Source organism: Arachis hypogaea, chromosome 8, assembly GCF_003086295.3.
Source record: "Arachis hypogaea cultivar Tifrunner chromosome 8, arahy.Tifrunner.gnm2.J5K5, whole genome shotgun sequence".
Classification (NCBI taxonomy): Eukaryota; Viridiplantae; Streptophyta; class Magnoliopsida; order Fabales; family Fabaceae; genus Arachis; species Arachis hypogaea.
Genome location: NC_092043.1, coordinates 820,037 through 839,550, shown reverse-complemented (window position 1 = coordinate 839,550; position 19,514 = coordinate 820,037). Strand labels below are relative to the sequence as shown.

Here is a 19,514-nt window from a genome sequence, read left to right as displayed (position 1 = left end):
TCAGTGGACGTCCATCAAGGTCTTCCTCACTGGAAATCACTACCCTTCCCTCCTCTCCAGGTTCGGCCACTTTAGATATATTTATTGCCTTGCACTCTCTTTCGGAATTCTCTTCTGTATTGCTTGGGAGAGTACTATGAGGGATTTCAGTAACTCTTTTACTCATCTGACCCATTTGTGCCTCCAAATTTCTGATGGAGGACCTGGTTTCAGTCATGAAACTGAGAGTGGCCTTAGATAGATCAGAGACTATTGTTGCTAAGTCAGAGAGGCTCTGCCTAGAATTCTCTGTCTGTTGCTGAGAAGGTGATGGAAAAGGTTTGCTATTGCCAAACCGAATTCTCCCACCATTATTATTATTGAAGCCTTGTTGAGGCTTCTGTTGATCCTTCCATGAGAAATTTGGATGATTTCTCCATGAAGGATTATAGGTGTTTCCATGGGATTCTCCCATGTAATTCACCTCTTCCATTGTAGGATTCTCAGGGTCATAAGCTTCTCCTTCAGAGGAGGCTTCTTTAGCACTGTCGGATGCAGCTTGCATTCTAGTCAGATTCTAAAATATCATATTGACTTGCTGAGTCAATATTTTGTTCTGAGCCAATATGACATTGGTGCATGAAATTGTGATCTCTTCTTTTCACAACTCAAATAATCCCCGGTGATGAATCCAAAAACTTGGTGTTCAATACCATGGCATAAACACAACTTCGCACAACTAACCAGCAAGTGTACTGGGTCGTCCAAGTAATAAACCTTACGCGAGTAAGGGTCGATCCCACAGAGATTGTTGGTATGAAGCAAGCTATGGTCACCTTGTAAATCTTAGTCAGGCAAACTCAAATGGTTATGAATGATGAATAAAACATAAAGATAAAGATAGAGATACTTATGTAATTCATTGGTGGGAATTTATGATAAGCGTATGAAGATGCTTTGTCCCTTCCGTCTCTCTGCTTTCCTACTATCTTCATCCAATCCTTCTTACTCCTTTCCATGGCAAGCTGTATGTAGGGTTTCACCGTTGTCAGTGGCTACCTCCCATCCTCTCAGTGAAAATGTTCAACGCACCCTGTCACGGCACGGCTATTCAGCTGTCGGTTCTCGATCATGTCGGAATAGAATCCAGTGATTCTTTTGCGTCTGTCACTAACGCCCCACAATCGCGAGTTTGAAGCTCGTCACAGTCATTCAATCATTGAATCCTACTCAGAATACCACAGACAAGGTTTAGACCTTCCGGATTCTCTTGAATGCCGCCATCAATTCTAGCTTATACCACGAAGATTCCGGTTAAAGAATCCAAGAGATATCCACCCAATCTAAGGTAGAACGGAGGTGGTTGTCAGGTACACGTTCATAGGTGAGAATGATGATGAGTGTCACGGATCATCACATTCATCAAGTTGAAGAACAAGTGATATCTTAGAACAAGAATAAGCCGAATTGAATAGAAGAACAATAGTAATTGCATTAATACTCGAGGTACAGCAGAGCTCCACACCTTAATCTATGGTGTGTAGAAACTCCACCGTTGAAAATACATAAGAACAAGGTTTAGGCATGGCCGTGAGGCCAGCCTCCTAATGATCTAAGATCTAAAGTGATCAAAAGATTGCTACCAAGATCCAAAGATTTAAAGATGAAAATACAATAGCAAAATGTCCTACTTATAGAGAACTAGTAGCCTAAGGTTTACAAAGATGAGTAAATGACATAAAAATCCACTTCCGGGCCCACTTGGTGTGTGCTTGGGCTGAGCATTGAAGCATTTTCGTGTAGAGACTTCTCTTGGAGTTAAACGCCAGCTTTTGTGCCAGTTTGGGCGTTTAACTCCCATTCTTGTGCCAGTTCCAGCGTTTAACGTTGGGAATTCTGATGGTGACTTTGAACGCCGGTTTGGGCCATCAAATCTCGGGCAAAGTATGGACTATTATACATTGCTGGAAAGCCCAAGATGTCTACTTTCCAACGCCGTTGAGAGCGCGCCAATTGGGCTTCTGTAGCTCCAGAAAATCCACTTCGAGTGCAGGGAGGTCAGAATCCAACAGCATCTGCAGTCCTTTTTAGTCTCTGAATCAGATTTTTGCTCAAGTCCCTCAATTTCAGCCAGAAAATACCTGAAATCACAAAAAAATACACAAACTCATAGTAAAGTCCAGAAAAGTGAATTTTAACTAAAAACTAATAAAAATATACTAAAAACTAACTAGAACATACTAAAAACATACTAAAAACAATGCCAAAAAGCGTACAAATTATCCGCTCATCAGACATTCAGAGTATCAATCTCAAGAACTCCTTTCTTCTGAGCCATCCCATTATTCACAGGATTTCTTTCAGAAGTGTACATGAACTGGTTATTTACAACCATTTCAATGAGTTTTTGAGCTTTTACAGGTGTTCTCTTCAGATGAAGAGATCCACCAGCAGAGTGGTCCAATGACATCTTGGACAATTCAGACAGACCATCATAGAAAACTCCTACGATGCTCCATTCTGAAAGCATGTCAGAAGGACACCTTCTGATCAATTGCTTGTATCTTTCCCAGGCTTCATAGAGGGATTCTCTTTCCTTCTGTCTGAAGGTTTGGACTTCTACTCTGAGCTTGCTCAACTTTTGAGGTGGAAAGAACTTGGCCAAGAAAGCATTGACCAGCTTTTTCCAAGAGTCTAGGCTTTCTCTAGGTTGTGAGTCCAACCATATCTTAACTCTGTCTTTGACAGCAAAGGGAAAAAGCATAAGTCTGTAGACCTCGGGATCAACTCCATTGGTCTTAACAGTGTCACAGATTTGCAAGAATTCAGCTAAGAACTAATGCGGATCTTCTAATGGAAGTCCATAAAATTTGCAATTTTGCTGCATTAGAGAAACTAATTGAGGCTTAAGCTCAAAGTTGTTTGCTCCAATTGCAGGAATTGAGATGCTTCTTCCATAGAAGTTGGAAGTTGGTGCAATAAAGTCACCAAGAACCTTCTTTACATCTCCACCATTATTGACAGGTTTGGCTGCCATGTCTGCTTTTTTTGCTTCTTTTTCGACAATCTTTGTTAGGTCCTCTCTAGAGTGTTGTACTTTAGCTTCTCTTAGCTTTCTCTTCAGAGTCCTTTCAGGTTCATGATCAGCTTCAACAATAACATTTTTATCACTGTTCCTTCTCATACGAAAAAGAAGAGAACAGAAAAGAAGAGGACTCCTCTATGTCACAATATAGAGATTCCTTTACGTGAGTAGAACAATAGAAGAATAGAAGAATGAGGTAGAGAGAGTAGATGAATAATTCGAACAGAGAGAAGAGAGATGGGTTCGAATTATGAGTAGAAGAGAAGTGTTAGTAAATAAATAAAATAAATAGAAAGAGATGAGAGAGAGAGTATTCGAATTTTAAGAAGAGGAAAAAGAAAAATATTTTTGTTTTTATTTAATTAATTAGTTAGTGTTCGAAAATATTAAAAGAAATAGAAGAAAATTAAAATTTAAAACAATTAGTTAATTAAAAAGATTTTTGAAAAAGTGGTTAGTGGTTTTCGAAAATTAGAATTAGGAAATTAGTTAGGAGGTTTTGAAAAAAATAAGAAATAGTAAACTTTTAAAATTAAAACAAACAAGTCAAGTAGTTAATTAGAAAAGGTTTGAAAATAAAATTTTTGAAAAGATAAGAAGTTAGAAAAAGATTTTGAAATTAAAATTTAGAAAAGATATGATTTGAAATTTATTTTGAAAAAGATTTGAAAAAGAAATTAAAAAGATTTGATTTTTGAAATTAAAGTGATGACTTGACTAACAAGAAACTAAAAGATATGATTCTAGAATTTAAAGATTGAACCCTTCTTAACAAGAAAGTAACAAACTTGAAATTTTTGAATCAAAACATTAATTGTTAGTAAAGTTTTCGAAAATATGAAACAAAATTAAGAAAAAGAATTTGAAAATTTGTTTTGAAAATTTCAAAAATATTAAAAAGAAAAATAGAAAAGATTTGATTTTTGAAAAAGATTTGAAAAGATAAAGTTTTGAAATTGAAATTTTGACTTGATTAACAAGAAACAACTAAATTTTAAAAATCTTTTACAATTTGCAAACTGATGATTCAGGAACTGGCTGGGTTCCGGGAGTTTTAGGTGAGGTCAAACCAAGGTTGCGAAAATCGGACCGGACATTGAACCGGCCGAGTAACTGGTTCAGTGGTTCAATGGTTAACCGGGATCGAACCGTGATTGAATCGGTTTAATTAAAAGGCCAGGAATTTGGTTTCAGAAGAGTGATCTTAGCAAAAGACAGTCTAAGTGCATACAAGTTGTCTCTCAAATGTTGATACAGAACATCATCAAAACAAGTCTTAAGACACAAAATGCAGAAAAAAAAATGTTCTTCTTTCCAAGCTTACGTAGGGATGCCCTTGAGCGATAACATTTCCTCCAAAAGCAACCAAATGCAAGATTTAACACTGCAGACTTCAAGAACCACCACAAACACTCAGATACAATAAGAATTGCTTTGAAATTAAAAAAAAAGTGAAAAACGCATGCTTCTAACACTTCTTCCAGATCAAGATTCCACAAAAACTCATGCTAGCTCAGCTCCAAATCCTAGGGATTCCAATTTCCATAACAGCAAGAAAGAAAAGATTTCTCATACTGACAACATCAGGAATTCAAAAATTGAACTCTGCATTAAAAAAATAAACAAGCAAATGAGCAGAAATCAGTACCTGGCAGACAGATCAATGGAGTAGTAGGTGAACGGGAAGGAGAGGTAGATCTCAGATCTGGCCGCTGTGATAACGCTGGATCTCAGATCTGGAGAGCTGTAAACTTGCTGGCTACTGCTACTAATTAAGGGTTAGAGTCGAGGAGTTTACCTCCGACGACATTTAAGAAGCATGCAGAGACACTCGCCGCGGAGAACGGAGAGGCGAGCAGAGAGGCGATTTGGGCGGCGAGCCGACGACAGAGACAAAGAGGCGAGACGACAAGATGACCGACGTGCGATGGTAAAGTGGGCGACGCGAGCGACGACGACGACGTTCCATGATGAGGAGAAGAGGGTGAGTCGGTGAGAAGCAGCTGTTGGTGGGGGTTGCTCTTGTTTGAGTTCTCTGATTGGGGTTAGGTTGTGTGAATGTGAAAGTGAAGGGAGAGGGAACCTTCTGTACTAACCGTATGGGTTTTCTCTTTTTTTTTTGTCTGCGTAAAAAACGACGCCGTTTCAAGCAACAATAAAAAACCGGAATCTTTAAAAGCCCAGCCGGTTCGGCCGGTTTTTCACCGATTTTTGCAGAACAATTTTAGGTGTCAACCAGACCGGCCAAGTGACCGATTTCTAGTTAACCCGGATAAATCGGCCGGTCCGGTCCGGTTTTCAGAACCAGGGGTCAAACGCGTCCCAGTTTGCAAAAAATTATTTTTTTCGCTCCTTTTTTTTTTCAATCAAAGCCACAATTGCAGCCGACTCTTTACCTCTTCAGTTCCAATTTTATTTAAGTGTTTAAAATCGAGGGAAAAAACAACTGTAAATTTCTTCCTTGCGGCGTTCTGCAACTGCAAGCACACAGGCATCATTCTTCTGCAAGTGAAGCACCATTCACTCGGCCTCAGATGCGTTATTATTTATTTTATTGAATCTTTGACTTCTTTTCTTTATATTATTTAATATCTAATGACTTGTGGAATTGTTTCTTGTCATTATTTTATTGTTGGAGGGCAATATGTTATGTTTGATATTGTTTTGCCTTATGCCTAGTACTTGGCTTGCTGTGTATTGATCATTTTGAAAATTGAATTGCAAAACTAATCCATAGTTTAATTACTTTCTGGTCATTTTTATTTCTGGATATTATTATGAGACATGAATTATATGGTTATTTAAAGGTTTAGTTTTATTTATTATTGTTGTTTATATCTTATGATACACAATAGAATACGATATGATATACGATACAGAAAATTGATGTTTTGATACACGATACGTATCCCTATTTAATAATCTGGGATGGGAAACCTCTCCCATCCCATGAGACTTCAAATAGACAATGAACCTTGACATGTTAGATGTCAAAACCAACAAATAGACAGAGTACACCATTTAGCTCATGTTCAAACTTCAAAAACTTCCCCATACAATAGTAAGCCAATAAAAAGTAGCTAAATAGATGGCTTGAAAGGCGGGAGAGAGAAACCAAGTACCTCACATTTAGCTGAACAATCAGGCCTTTCATCTATCCAAGGACACCAATCTAACGCCCATACAGGGCCTCCAACACACATCACAAAGTCTCTGCATCTACAGCATTTGAAGTGTTTGGCCAAGTTAAATGATGAGTAGCAATGGAATACGATAATTTGTCAGGAACTTCAAAGTGGGCAGTAATGCCCATACTGATGTCAATGGACCAAAAGACCACAGATAGGCAACATACTAGTGATACCTGGATTCCTGCAATTTGGTATCCACGGGTTGCTCTTTGCTTTGCACATCACACTAAGAACGATACACAAAAAGATAATGAATTGTTTGCAACACAACACCTGTAACATTGTTACTAATCAAGAAGAATTTTGATAAGAGGAGCTCTGAAGAAGAAAAAAATAAAAGGATACAAACAGCTTATACCTGGGGAACAGTGGCTGATGAGAACTGAGGCAAAGTTATGGCTCCAGCATCTTTTTCCTCAGAGCTCTGACATCTCTCAGTTATGTAACCAAACCTAATGCTTTTTGGTGGATACCTAAAATCTCTCCATTCTCTACACATTTGAAAAACAAACAAGCTAAGAACTACTTATTTTCATTCAAATTAACACATCCAAACAAACTCTGACTATCAAGCTGTTCTCAGCATCTACATCACTATTTTCTATTCTCGGGATATCTCTATCTAAAGTAAGTTCAAAACAATTTACATGCATTTCAAAAGAAATCTTGTATTGCCATTTGTTTCAACTTCTTTTTGACTGAAAATAGTGATCACTTTTACCAAAACAAATCAAAATTTTTTAGAAAATATTTATCTTAACCACTTAACTTCAACTCTTGTTATTTTAAAAATTTAAAAGTTTCTGAAACATTCTTTAAAGCAAAAGATGAAATAATTAACTTCTCTTAAACTGAAAAGTGATTCCTTTAGTACTTAAAAATCACTTTGTCCAAAACAAATTTAAATAATAAAAAATAAATATAGAAGCTAAAACAAGTGCACCTAAATATTCTACAAGCACATACAAAATTATTGTTTCCTTATAAAATGTACCCTATTATGATTATAAATACTGAGATTATGTGTACATGTTTATAGCTAGAGTTGTAGCTGAAACATCACCAAATAACTACCTCTAATGGCTCAAGTAACTAACTCTAACAAGCACTAATATAGGTGACTCAGCTACAAATGAGAACTCAGCTATTCACTAAGACGCTCTTAACATTAACAATGGGTATAACTTCAATCTAGAAGCAACTCAAAACAGTTTCTAACTGATTCATATGCAATTAAAATAAACATACCTCTAATAATATTATAATAATTATAAAGTTTAAACATATTACAACAAATTCTATTTATTTTTCAAAAATTGAAATTAAGTACCTTAAAAATGTGAGGGAGGAAGAGAATCTCTGAACCTCACTGTGATGAAAATCAGTATTCTGATCTTCCCCGCATAGTGCTGCAATGTCATCAATGTATCTGAAGAAATTCTCAGCAGAATAGTCAAAGGAAGAAACCCTAATCCCGCTACTAGTAGTAGCATTATTACTAGCACCAACATCGTTACCACTGCCATTGTCAATGCCTACAGCTGTAGCAGTAGCACCAGCATCAGCACCATTGTCTGCCGGTGGAGAATCTTCTGGAACATTTCCATCCTTCTTTGGTTTTGTTTTCATGTTCTTCTTTCCTTTGAGGCCAAAAAGTTCAGCGATACAAAGCTCTTCTGCTTCCATTCCCTCAAGTTTTAGAGAGACTTGAACTCTAAACGTGTTCCCCTGTTGTTGTTAACATAGTTACTAGGTAACCCAGTCATTATTAAATAAATATACAAAAGTATAAAATCACCAAAGGCCAACATCTACTAAAATAACACCAAAAAGCCAACATCTACTAAAATATAAAGGTATGTAATAAGGTAGGGAACAGGAGTTCAAGGAGCCATCTCAAGCAGGGAAGGGCGGGAACACCAAAACAGAAGGAATACTGTAGCAAAATAAGTAATATATAGCACACACCCAAAAAAAAAAAATGAAAAATTAGCTAAGGCCAGGCCATGTGAAGGATAACAAAATAAACAGTAGTTACCAATGTTCTAAAAACTGGTTCGAACCGGGAACATTAGCAAATACGGTTTGAACAAAAGATGAAATCGCAGAATTTGAAAATCGATGTTGGCCTGTCGAATCGGCCGATCGAACCGAATCGTGACCTGGCCGGTTTTTGATATTTGCCCCAAAGGCCGCATTTTGCATGCTGAAGGGCCAAAGGAAACCTTAGTCAGTAGTCACCAAAATTCTAAAAACCGAACCGAATTGACGGTCGAACCGGTTCAACCGGAAACCAACAAAAAAAACAATCCAGTCCAATATGTAAAACCACAAAATAAAAAATCGCTCATAAACTACTGAATCGGCCGGTTATCGGCAGGTCGGACCGGACCGAAACCCGGCCGGTTTACAGAAAACGACCTCCTTGAAAGGGAAAAAGTTGCACGCGTTATCCCCCATTCCCCCCTTCTCCAACTCCTTCCTTCAGCAAACCCTAGCCTCCACCAATAGTTGTCGCCGTCTGTTGGATGAGAGACTGCTGCCGCCGTCCATCGCACTCAAGAACTTCCGTCTTCGTGCTCTCGGGCCTCTCGCCGGATCCTCCACGTCGGGTGCTCGCATCTCGCCGTTCTCCTCTGTGCTCGGCTGCTCGCGCCTCCCTCCGCCAGTGAGTGCTCGAGCTGTGCGTGTTGGTTGCTGCTCGTCGTCCGTGGTTGTCTCTGCTCGATTCTGCCTCCCAGTCTCACTCGAGTCTCGTCTCAGTCACTGGCATCTCGTGGTTCGTCTGTCTCGTCGCCGGCGGCAGAAGCAACTGGTGGGATTGTCTTTGCTTCGTCGCCTTCCGTGGGATGGTCGCCGACTCGCCGTCGACCATTGGTGAGTCCCTGCACCATCGCTTCCCTGTTCTCTGTTTTCAGATTTCCCTTCTCCCTGTATTTTTGCATGTTGCTGAATTGCTAATCAAATTTGCCTTGTTGCTAATCTAAATGTTGCTGTAAATCGGGACTTTACTTGGATTTGTTAAATTTGTTGCTGTAACTTGAATCTGTTGCTGAATTTGTAGCTTCCCAGTCACAGAATCAGAATAGAATACTCAGTCAGTGCTTGGTTGATTGGTTTTGCTCACTGATTGTATTTGATGATAAATTTTAAATTGATAACTTTTAAATTTTAAATTTGCACTGCGTGTTACTGATTCACTGTTCCTTCAGTCCTTTTTGTTGTTGTTAATCATTGTGATGAGCTTTATTAAAATTGGGTTGAAAACTGTTGAATCTTTTTTCATTTTTCATTGTTCTTAACTTCTGTTCTTATTAAAAAATTTGCAATTGGTGATCTTTTGATTTATTATATGCTTCATGTTTTTAATTTCACTCTGCTTCTAGGCTTTGAAATCTGTTTATGATAACTGTGATGCAATTATTTAGTTGGATAACTGATGTAATTATTGAGTTCAAGAGATTGAGTTTTTGATTTGCAAGGTGATTTTTGGTTGATTTTTTATTTAATTTGGTAATGGTGTTTATGATTGGGGTTATCTGGTTTTCATTCTTTTTGAATTTGGTAATAGTGTGATTACTTGTTGCTGTTTGTAATGTTTGTTGCTGAATGATGATTGTTCTTTCTTGCCTCTGTTTAGTAATGTTTATTGAAATTTTGTACTTTTTCAATGCATATTTTTATATGTGTTATTAGTCAAAGTCATGTCAAGGCCATGCAAATTTATTCAATTCCTCCTACTTCAAACTGCTTATGCTGCTTCTCACTATTTCTGGTGTGTAACTTGTATACTTCTGCATGATTCTCTTTTGATTCCACACAAAGTTGATGAAAAAAACTGATTTTGTTATCTGGGGTAATCTTATTCTGTTTCTGTCTATGTTTTCTTGCTAATGGAACATTCCAGTCTAGTTGTTTAGTGATCAGAATGTTATTCCTTCTTAGCTTCATGGAATGAAAGAGAAACTACATTGCATCCTCAGAGGAATCAAAAACCATAAATTAATTTATATATTATTCATTTTAGTTTTATGATTCTATCAATTTGGTTGTGTACTTATTCTTCTTATTCAGCATAGGAATTTAAGCATTTTATTTTTCTGATATTTCAAAACTGTGTTTTTCTCAAGAGACATTTATAGTTTTATACAGACAAGTGGTTCTGATTTTGGAATCAACTATGGACAAATAGCCAACAATCTTCCCTCTCCATCACGCGTTGCTGTTCTAAAACGGTTTTTCCGGTTGAACCACCGGTTGGACTGGTTGGACCAGTAAACCAGTGAACCTGATTAAAACGGTTTGATGACCGGTCCGGTTTTCAGAACCTTGGTGAACTTTGATTCAAGTCATTCAACTGTGAACTGATATGGTGATATAGTGATTGAATAATTGTTTTTTTGTGAACTGTGAAGTGTGAATTGATATAGTGATATAGTGATTGAATAATTGATTGAATAATTGTTTGCCTGTTTCAACTGAACTATGTTACTGATTTAGAACTGTGAACTTTGTATTGTTATTGGATTGGATTGTATTGTTATTGGAATGGATTGTTATTGCCTGTTTGCCTGTTTCAATTGAATAATTGGATTGGATTGTATTGTTATTGGATTGCTGGTAATGTTTAGGTATGTATTGTTATTGTATTGTTATTGGATTGCTGGTAATGTGTAGGTATGAATGAATAATTATTGTTAGTTAATTATTGCTGTTTATTTTGTTATCCTTCACATGGCTTGGCCTTAGCTAATTTTTCATTTTTTTTGGTGTGTGCTATATATTACTTATTTTGCTACAGTATTCCTTCTGTTTTGGTGTTCCCGCCCTTCCCTGCTTGAGATGGCTCCTTGAACTCCTGTTCCTTACCTTATTACATACCTTTATATTTTAGTAGATGTTGGCTTTTTGGTATTATTTTAGTAGATGTTGGCCTTTGGTGTTTTTATACTTTTGTATATTTATTTAATAATGACTGGGTTACCTAGTAACTATGTTAACAACAACAGGGGAACACGTTTAGAGTTCAAGTCTCTATAAAACTTGAGGGAATGGAAGCAGAAGAGCTTTGCATCGCTGAACTTTTTGGCCTCAAAGGAAAGAAGAACACTAAGAAGAACATGAAAACAAAACCAAAGAAGGATGGAAATGTTCCAGAAGATTCTGCACCGGCAAACAATGGTGCTGATGCTGGTGCTACTGCTACAACTGTAGGCATTGACAATGGCAGTGGTAATGATGTTGGCGCTAGTAATAATGCTACTACTAGTAGCGGGATTAGGGTTTCTTCGTTTGACTATTCTGCTGAGAATTTCTTCAGATACATTGATGACATTGCAGCACTATGCGGGGAAGATCAGAATACTGATTTTCAGCACAGTGAGGTTCAGAGATTCTCTTCCTCCCTCACATTTTTAAGGTACTTAATTTCAATTTTTGAAAAATAAATAGAATTTGTTGTAATATGTTTAAACTTTGTAATTATTATAATATTATTAGAGGTATGTTTATTTTAATTGCATATGAATCAGTTAGAAACTGTTTTGAGTTGCTTCTAGATTGAAGTTATACCCATTGTTAATGTTAAGAGCATCTTAGTGAATAGCTGAGTCACCTATCTTAGTGTTTGTTAAAGTTAGTTACTTGAGCCATTAGAGGTAGTTATTTGGTGATGTTTCAGCTACAACTCTAGCTATAAACATGTACACATAATCTCGTATTTATAATCATAATAGGGTACATTTTATACGGAAACAATAATTTTGTATGTGCTTGTAGAATATTTAGGTGCACTTGTTTTAGCTTCTATATTTATTTTTTATTATTTAAATTTGTTTTGGACAAAGTGATTTTTAAGTACTAAAGGAATCACTTTTCAGTTTAAGAGAAGTTAATTATTTCATCTTTTGCTTTAAAGAATGTTTCAGAAACTTTTAAATTTTTAAAATAACAAGAGTTGAAGTTAAGTGGTTAAGATAAATATTTTCTAAAAAATTTTGATTTGTTTTGGTAAAAGTGATCACTATTTTCAGTCAAAAAGAAGTTGAAACAAATGGCAATACAAGATTTCTTTTGAAATGCATGTAAATTGTTTTGAACTTACTTTAGATAGAGATATCCCGAGAATAGAAAATAGTGATGTAGATGCTGAGAACAGCTTGATAGTCAGAGTTTGTTTGGATGTGTTAATTTGAATGAAAATAAGTAGTTCTTAGCTTGTTTGTTTTTCAAATGTGTAGAGAATGGAGAGATTTTAGGTATCCACCAAAAAGCATTAGGTTTGGTTACATAACTGAGAGATGTCAGAGCTCTGAGGAAAAAGATGCTGGAGCCATAACTTTGCCTCAGTTCTCATCAGCCACTGTTCCCCAGGTATAAGCTGTTTGTATCCTTTTATTTTTTTCTTCTTCAGAGCTCCTCTTATCAAAATTCTTCTTGATTAGTAACAATGTTACAGGTGTTGTGTTGCAAACAATTCATTATCTTTTTGTGTATCGTTCTTAGTGTGATGTGCAAAGCAAAGAGCAACCCGTGGATACCAAATTGCAGGAATCCAGGTATCACTAGTATGTTGCCTATCTGTGGTCTTTTGGTCCATTGACATCAGTATGGGCATTACTGCCCACTTTGAAGTTCCTGACAAATTATCGTATTCCATTGCTACTCATCATTTAACTTGGCCAAACACTTCAAATGCTGTAGATGCAGAGACTTTGTGATGTGTGTTGGAGGCCCTGTATGGGCGTTAGATTGGTGTCCTTGGATAGATGAAAGGCCTGATTGTTCAGCTAAATGTGAGGTACTTGGTTTCTCTCTCCCGCCTTTCAAGCCATCTATTTAGCTACTTTTTATTGGCTTACTATTGTATGGGGAAGTTTTTGAAGTTTGAACATGAGCTAAATGGTGTACTCTGTCTATTTGTTGGTTTTGACATCTAACATGTCAAGGTTCATTGTCTATTTGAAGTCTCATGGGATGGGAGAGGTTTCCCATCCCAGATTATTAAATAGGGATACGTATCGTGTATCAAAACATCAATTTTCTGTATCGTATATCATATCGTATTCTATTGTGTATCATAAGATATAAACAACAATAATAAATAAAACTAAACCTTTAAATAACCATATAATTCATGTCTCATAATAATATCCAGAAATAAAAATGACCAGAAAGTAATTAAACTATGGATTAGTTTTGCAATTCAATTTTCAAAATGATCAATACACAGCAAGCGAAGTACTAGGCATAAGGCAAAACAATATCAAACATAACATATTGCCCTCCAACAATAAAATAATGACAAGAAACAATTCCACAAGTCATTAGATATTAAATAATATAAAGAAAAGAAGTCAAAGATTCAATAAAACAAATAATAATGCATCTGAGGCTGAGTGAATGGTGCTTCACTTGCAGAAGAATGTTGCCTGTGTGCTTGCAGTTGCAGAACGCCGCAAGGAAGAAATTTACAGTTGTTTTTTCCCTCGATTTTAAACACTTATATAAAATTGGAACTGAAGAGGTAAAGAGTAGGCTGCAATTGTGGCTTTGATTGAAAAAAAAAAGTAGCGAAAAAAATAATTTTTTGCAAACTGGGACGCGTTTGACCTGACCTAAAACTCCCGGAACCCAGCCAGTTCCTGAATCATCAGTTTGCAAATTGCAATATTAATTGCTATTCAAGTGATTCAGATGTGATTCAGGCGATTCAGGCGTGATTTTGATAATTCCAGCGATTTGTATTGTATTTATTGCAATACTAACCATGTGTTTTCCGTCAACTAGATTTATGAAATAGATGGATGAAAGGAGTAACATGTCTTCCATCATAGCAGTGCAATTGACAAAGCTTTTTAATGCATTGCACTATCATATGTTATATTGTTATACTTGATACAGATAAGTATTTGGAATTATTATGTTACTACTTTCTTGGATGTTAGTCGGCACTTGCATGAGCTTTGCTCTTCTAAGAAGTTATTAGGAATTTAGGATATAATTTTTGTTCTTTTTTATAACCTTGACATATTGTATATTGGGTGACAATTTTTTATTCTGTATTAGTTTGTTGCTGTTGCTACTCATCCACCTGGTTCTTCTTACCACAAGATGGGTGCCCCACTGACTGGTAGAGGTGTTATACAAATATGGTGTCTTCTAAATATCCGTGAGCAGGATGAAGAAAAATGTTATTTAACAAATAAGGGGAAAAAAAGACCTAAAAAAGACAAGTCAACAAAGGTGACGAGGCCTAGAGGAAGACCTAGAAAGAATCCCAAAGGAAAAGTAATTGATAACACAAATAGTGAAACCCCCCAGTACATACCAGCCCTAGATGTTCAGTTTCCAGAAAGTTCTTCTGAGCTTCCTGCTTCGGATGGGGTTTGTTGGAACAATGAAGAAATATTACCTATCATTGACATGAGTAGAAGAGGACATAAAATAATTGAGGCCTCAAGTGAAAAATCAGCACAAATAAAGAGGCCTAGAGGAAGGCCTAAAAAGAGTTCAAAAGAAGCTACTGTATGTTCTTCAAATTCTGAGAATCAAGCTGTGCAAGCTCTTGCAGTTCAGGTTCCAGAAGATTCAGCTGAAATAAATTTTTCAGGCGCAGCTGATGGATATCGCAATGAATCAGCCTTGCAACAATGTTCAGTTGCAAAGCAGAAACAAACCAAGAAAGCTGCTTCTGCATGCAATACTATCTTGGAAACTCATGTTAAAAGTAGTAGGTTGAAAGCTAACCATAGGGATGTGGGATGCAACGAAGATGCGGCACTATTGACACAGGTTGAGAATGACTCAAGTCAACCTCATGGCAGCTCTGCAATGGGTAATGTAGTCGCCCCTAATTCTATTTCAGGGAATGTGACTATGCCAAAACTTGTGTCTTGCCTAGCTCATAATGGAAAGGTGGCATGGGATGTGAAATGGCAACCGCGCAACATGTATGACCCAGTAAGCAAACACCGAATGGGCTATCTTGCTGTCTTGTTGGGCAACGGATCTCTAGAAGTGTAAGATATCTGATGCCTCATCTCCTATTGATTATTATTGTTCTTGTTTAAAAATTTTACAGGTAGTTGAAAATTTGGATATTTTTCATAATTCAGATGCAATTTGTAGAATAGCACAGCACCCTATCTTGGAATTTAATTTAGATTAGAAATATCAAAATTGGGGTGTAATTTATGTTTGGAGTTGTTCAACTCTATTCTATATGGTTATTCATCTCTTCTCATATGTTATGCTATTTCCTTTTGACATTAAATCTCTTTGTATCAGATATTTTCACAACTCTTTTATGGGATGCTCCTTGTTATTGTTGCCTTATCAACATGTCAAGTTTCAATTGCAGGTGGGAGGTTCCTCTTCCTCGTGTGTTGAGGGAGATTTATAAGCATAGGGAGGGCACTGATCCTCGTTTTATAAAATTGGCACCTGTATTTAAATGCTCAATGTTGAAGCGTGGTGGAAAACAAAGGCATGCTTCCTTCTTCTTTCTCTTTTTATGGTGTTACTTAACTTGTTCCTTTTAGGGGAAAAATTGTACGAATTCAATCACCGAGGGGCAAAATAAATTAACATATTTAATTTTAACTTGGCTGATAACTGGATAAGTAAATTGGAAGTGAGCACATTTTAAAAAAGTGCTTCAATTTAAAACATTCATGCCGTGCTGCCTAAGGTAGTTGAACTTGCTTGATGCCGGTAATTATAAGTTTCCTTTTAGCCTTGTCACTGATTTAATTTCATCCATTGTTTGATATCACAGCATTCCGTTGACAGTGGAGTGGTCTGTCATGCCCCCTCATGACTATTTACTTGTGGGCTGCCATGATGGAATGGTATAATTTTTGTTAACTATTCTTCTATTTTCCGTTCTTCGCTTCTTCATTATTTTATTTTATTTTGTTTTATTTTTTCATAGTAGGTTAGTAAGATTAAGAAAAAAATTCATTCATGATGTTTTATTGGGAGGGATAAAGAGAAGTCATTTTGATAATATTACCCTTATTTATTATATATTTTTGTAATTTTGTATTTATTGTTAAATTTGTTTCTCACCATCATTGTTCAGTTCAAACATAAGTATATTGTCATCCCAATACTCTTTATAAAGTATATCTGCTAATGTATTTTGCTTTATATTTAAGGTTGCTTTGTGGAAATTCTCTATAAAGACTTCATCTAAATGTGATGGTAATGTTTTTGTTGCCATACTCATGTTTACATATTTCATTCTTAGGGAAGGTAGCTGTGTTGAAAAACAAAGTCATCAGAGTCACTAGACAATAATTATTCTACTGACCCAATTTTTTATATGCAGATACAAAGCCTGTGCTTTGTTTCAGGGGAGATGCAGCTCCTATTAGAGCCGTCGCCTGGACACCGTTTGAAGGGTTAGTAATGATTGAAACCAATTCAATGAAGACATGTTATTTAATTGCATTTAACATTTTTCTGTTGCTATGTTGTGTCTTTATAGGATTTGGAAGAATTAAAATACTATAATTGAATATTTGTTCTATATTTTTATTTTCACCTCTGTATTTTCCGATTTTGTTAAATTGAAAAGATTCTAATTGATTTCCAGCTTCAACCTAATATAATCTAGTTATTTACATAGTTTATGAAACTTATTGTGTTCGTGGGCTTTTGAAATTGTTGTGGAATTTTCCTTTTTTCATTTAATGTGCTCAGACAACTGATTTCATTCATGTAACTGTCCCCTTTTCTTCTTGATGAAAGTCTAATAGTATGGTTTGTAAGTCTGCCTTATTCATTGTTTACCTGTGTAATGTTGATCAGGATAAGCAATTTTATTGTATCTTGTTTTTTGTTGTTTTATTTTAGTGATCCTGAGAGTTTCAATATAATAGTTACTGCTGGACATGAAGGCCTTAAGTTTTGGGACCTGCGGTTAGTGCTTTTTCTTTTCCTTTTTCTTTTTTTTTTTTTTTTGTCTACTTTGTAACTTTTGAAGCATTCAATGCACTAGAAGCACAATACCTTTTCTCATGAAAATTTTCCTTTCTTGATTCCTTGACCAGATTTTATTTAATTTTAGGTTTATTCTAAATTTCTGTCTTTCAATCGTTTATATCACCTTCATCTTAGAATATAATTTTCTGTATAGAGGATATTGTTTCCAAATATTGGGGCAATTATATTATACGTTGTAAAACTTATCTAAGATTGGCAAACTGGTGAACACTCTTCAAATGGCACATTAATTGCGATTTCTTTTTGTATCTGCGTGTGCATGAGTAATTAGTTCTCTCCTTGGGTAGAAAGGATGAATATTGACATCTCATTATGTCAAGGCGCATATCTCGCTACAAACGGTCTTTGGCTAGATTTGTGTAAAAACCTAGTTCAGTGTTCTGATTTATTAGTAAAAATCTATTTGTAGTAATCCATTTCGTCCTTTGAGGAGTATGCAACCTGTGCCAAGAAACATATATAGTCTGGATTGGTTGCCAAAGCCAAGGTAATGCATAATTTCGACAGGACAGAATTGCTGTATGACCTCATCATGATGATTAACCTAGAGTTGTTTTGTTTATGTTTTATAGTTGCATCATTATGTCCTTTGAAGATGGGACAATGAAAACCATTAGCTTGGTGAAGGTTGCAAATGAATTCCCTGTAAATGGAAAAACATACAATGGGAAAAGACAACCCTGGTTGCACACTTATTCACTCTCATCTTCTGCCATATGGAATGTTCAAGTGTCACGTAACACAGGTACCTTTTTAGTGGTTATATTCTTTGCAAACAAACTATCAGTTAATGGTAATTTGTGACTCTCTAAGTTATCTAAATATCATGATGAACTACTTAAATAATGTGTTGTCTCTAATTATCATGTTGTGCCAGGCATGGTTGCATACTGTGGTGCAGATGGTACTGTCTTCCGTTTTCAGGTGAGTAACATTTTGTTGGATATTCCTCAAACATGATGGTATTCCTCAAATTTGTAGCAGTTCTTGACTAATGCTTTATACAAATTGATTTTCTTTGCCCTTCTGCCCATTTCTTACCTATGTTTTTTAAGGTCAGCTTACGACTAAAGCAGTAGAAATAGGTGATTCACACCATAGTGTTCCATTCTTCCGCTGTGGGTCAGTAACTGAGGAGGACTCAACTCTTGTGATCAATAGTTCAGTTTCAACTGGTCCCTTTCCATTAAAGAGGTCCATTGAAAGGGTTCGGCATGCTCAATCTTTTCGAGACTTGCTGAGAAAAAGTGCAACCGGTGAGATGGCGAAGGCTTCGAATCCTGATTCTCAAACTTTTGGTTTGCCTTTGTAAATTTGATGATATACTTATCTGATTTTCTGCAATAATTTCTCAAGAATATTTACTGATTCTTCAATTTGTTGTGGTAGCGCTCTGTGGTGATGACGATTTGGGTATGGCATCGGAATCTGAGGAAGCATTGTCTTCTGTGAAGCAGCCTAAAAGACAAAAACTGACTGGTAGTGACAAGAAAAAACCAGCAGAAAGTAATTCTCTTGTTAGCAAAGATGATGCGTCGGCAAGTAATCTCGGGGATGATACTGAGAAGGCAGATTTTGGTAATATACCAGAAGTATTTCCTTCCAAAATGGTAGCTTTGCATAGGGTGAGATGGAACATGAACAAGGGTAGTGAGAGATGGTTGTGCTTTGGTGGAGCCGGTGGAATTGTACGTTGTCAGGAGTTTGTTTACACTGATATTGATCGGAGATGGGCCCTGAAGAGGTGACAGCATGTTTCACTTAAAATTTGATTACTTAAATGTGAATAGTTGTAAATTTAGAATACATTACCAGTAGAGAAAATTAGGGAATAATATATAGTAGGGTAGCCATGCGGGATAAAGAATTTGCCCTGCTTAGTTAATTATGATTTATGACCAGATTGAACGAAGTATCCAATCTAATCGAAACCACTTGAAATTGGATCGGTAAAAATATCCGATCCATTTCAAACTGCATCGCAAATAAAATTAGTGTTAATGAGTTTTTGATCCAAACCGCACTGCAAATACCTACTCTTTTGTCTTAAAATATAAAGTAATTTTAAATTATTTACTATAACATTTTCTAATAGAATTATTTAATCTAATTTTAAAAATATATTAATAATACTATATTATATACAAATATGTCACCAAAAAAATATTATATACAAATATTCATAAAAGTCCACATGAATAAAGTTTAAGAATAATATGCATAACCTTCTCAAGAAGGAGATTCTTGCT

The 19,514-nt window shown here is 36.1% G+C and overlaps 2 protein-coding genes and 1 non-coding gene across 19 annotated transcripts; 2 read left to right on the top strand and 1 right to left on the bottom strand.

The window, feature by feature from the left end:
- The first annotated feature begins 2,507 nt into the window (after nucleotides 1–2,507).
- Nucleotides 2,508–2,611, top strand: LOC112708577 (small nucleolar RNA R71). Its single transcript, XR_003156429.1, has one exon. It is a non-coding gene; the product is annotated as a small nucleolar RNA R71 (small nucleolar RNA).
- Nucleotides 2,612–4,268: 1,657 nt separating this feature from the next.
- LOC112705560 (uncharacterized) lies at nucleotides 4,269–8,250 on the bottom strand. Of its 4 annotated transcripts, none has more exons than XM_025756411.3 (4): nucleotides 7,586–8,238; nucleotides 6,614–6,746; nucleotides 6,420–6,528; nucleotides 4,269–6,283 (listed from the first exon to the last, which is right to left on the bottom strand). In XM_025756411.3, exons 1-4 carry the CDS (start codon nucleotides 7,939–7,941, stop codon nucleotides 6,267–6,269), a joined length of 615 nt encoding a protein of 204 aa, XP_025612196.1. In that variant the 5' UTR covers nucleotides 7,942–8,238; the 3' UTR covers nucleotides 4,269–6,266. The 4 variants fall into 4 exon arrangements, with proteins under 4 accessions (XP_025612196.1, XP_025612195.1, XP_025612197.1 ...); XM_025756410.3 differs by having other exon boundaries at nucleotides 5,919–6,283; nucleotides 6,429–6,481; nucleotides 7,586–8,250; XM_025756412.3 differs by having other exon boundaries at nucleotides 5,919–6,283; nucleotides 6,429–6,528.
- A 447-nt stretch (nucleotides 8,251–8,697) lies between these two features.
- Nucleotides 8,698–19,283, top strand: LOC112705559 (uncharacterized). 14 transcript variants are annotated; one of them, XR_003811322.2, is made up of 16 exons: nucleotides 8,698–9,132; nucleotides 11,265–11,674; nucleotides 12,495–12,627; nucleotides 12,760–12,812; nucleotides 12,958–13,054; nucleotides 14,323–15,275; nucleotides 15,617–15,742; nucleotides 16,034–16,106; nucleotides 16,416–16,461; nucleotides 16,589–16,661; nucleotides 17,116–17,181; nucleotides 17,675–17,752; nucleotides 17,838–18,010; nucleotides 18,143–18,189; nucleotides 18,321–18,521; nucleotides 18,655–19,283. XR_003811322.2 is itself a non-coding variant. In XM_025756402.3 (16 exons), the coding sequence occupies exons 2-16, from the start codon at nucleotides 11,307–11,309 to the stop codon at nucleotides 19,011–19,013; spliced, it is 2,841 nt and encodes a 946-aa protein (XP_025612187.1). In that variant the 5' UTR covers nucleotides 8,698–9,132; nucleotides 11,265–11,306; the 3' UTR covers nucleotides 19,014–19,283. The 14 variants fall into 14 exon arrangements, 8 of the variants coding, with proteins under 8 accessions (XP_025612187.1, XP_025612186.1, XP_025612189.1 ...); XR_011864399.1 differs by having other exon boundaries at nucleotides 18,321–18,563; XR_011864400.1 differs by having other exon boundaries at nucleotides 18,321–18,573.
- The last annotated feature ends 231 nt before the right edge of the window (nucleotides 19,284–19,514 follow it).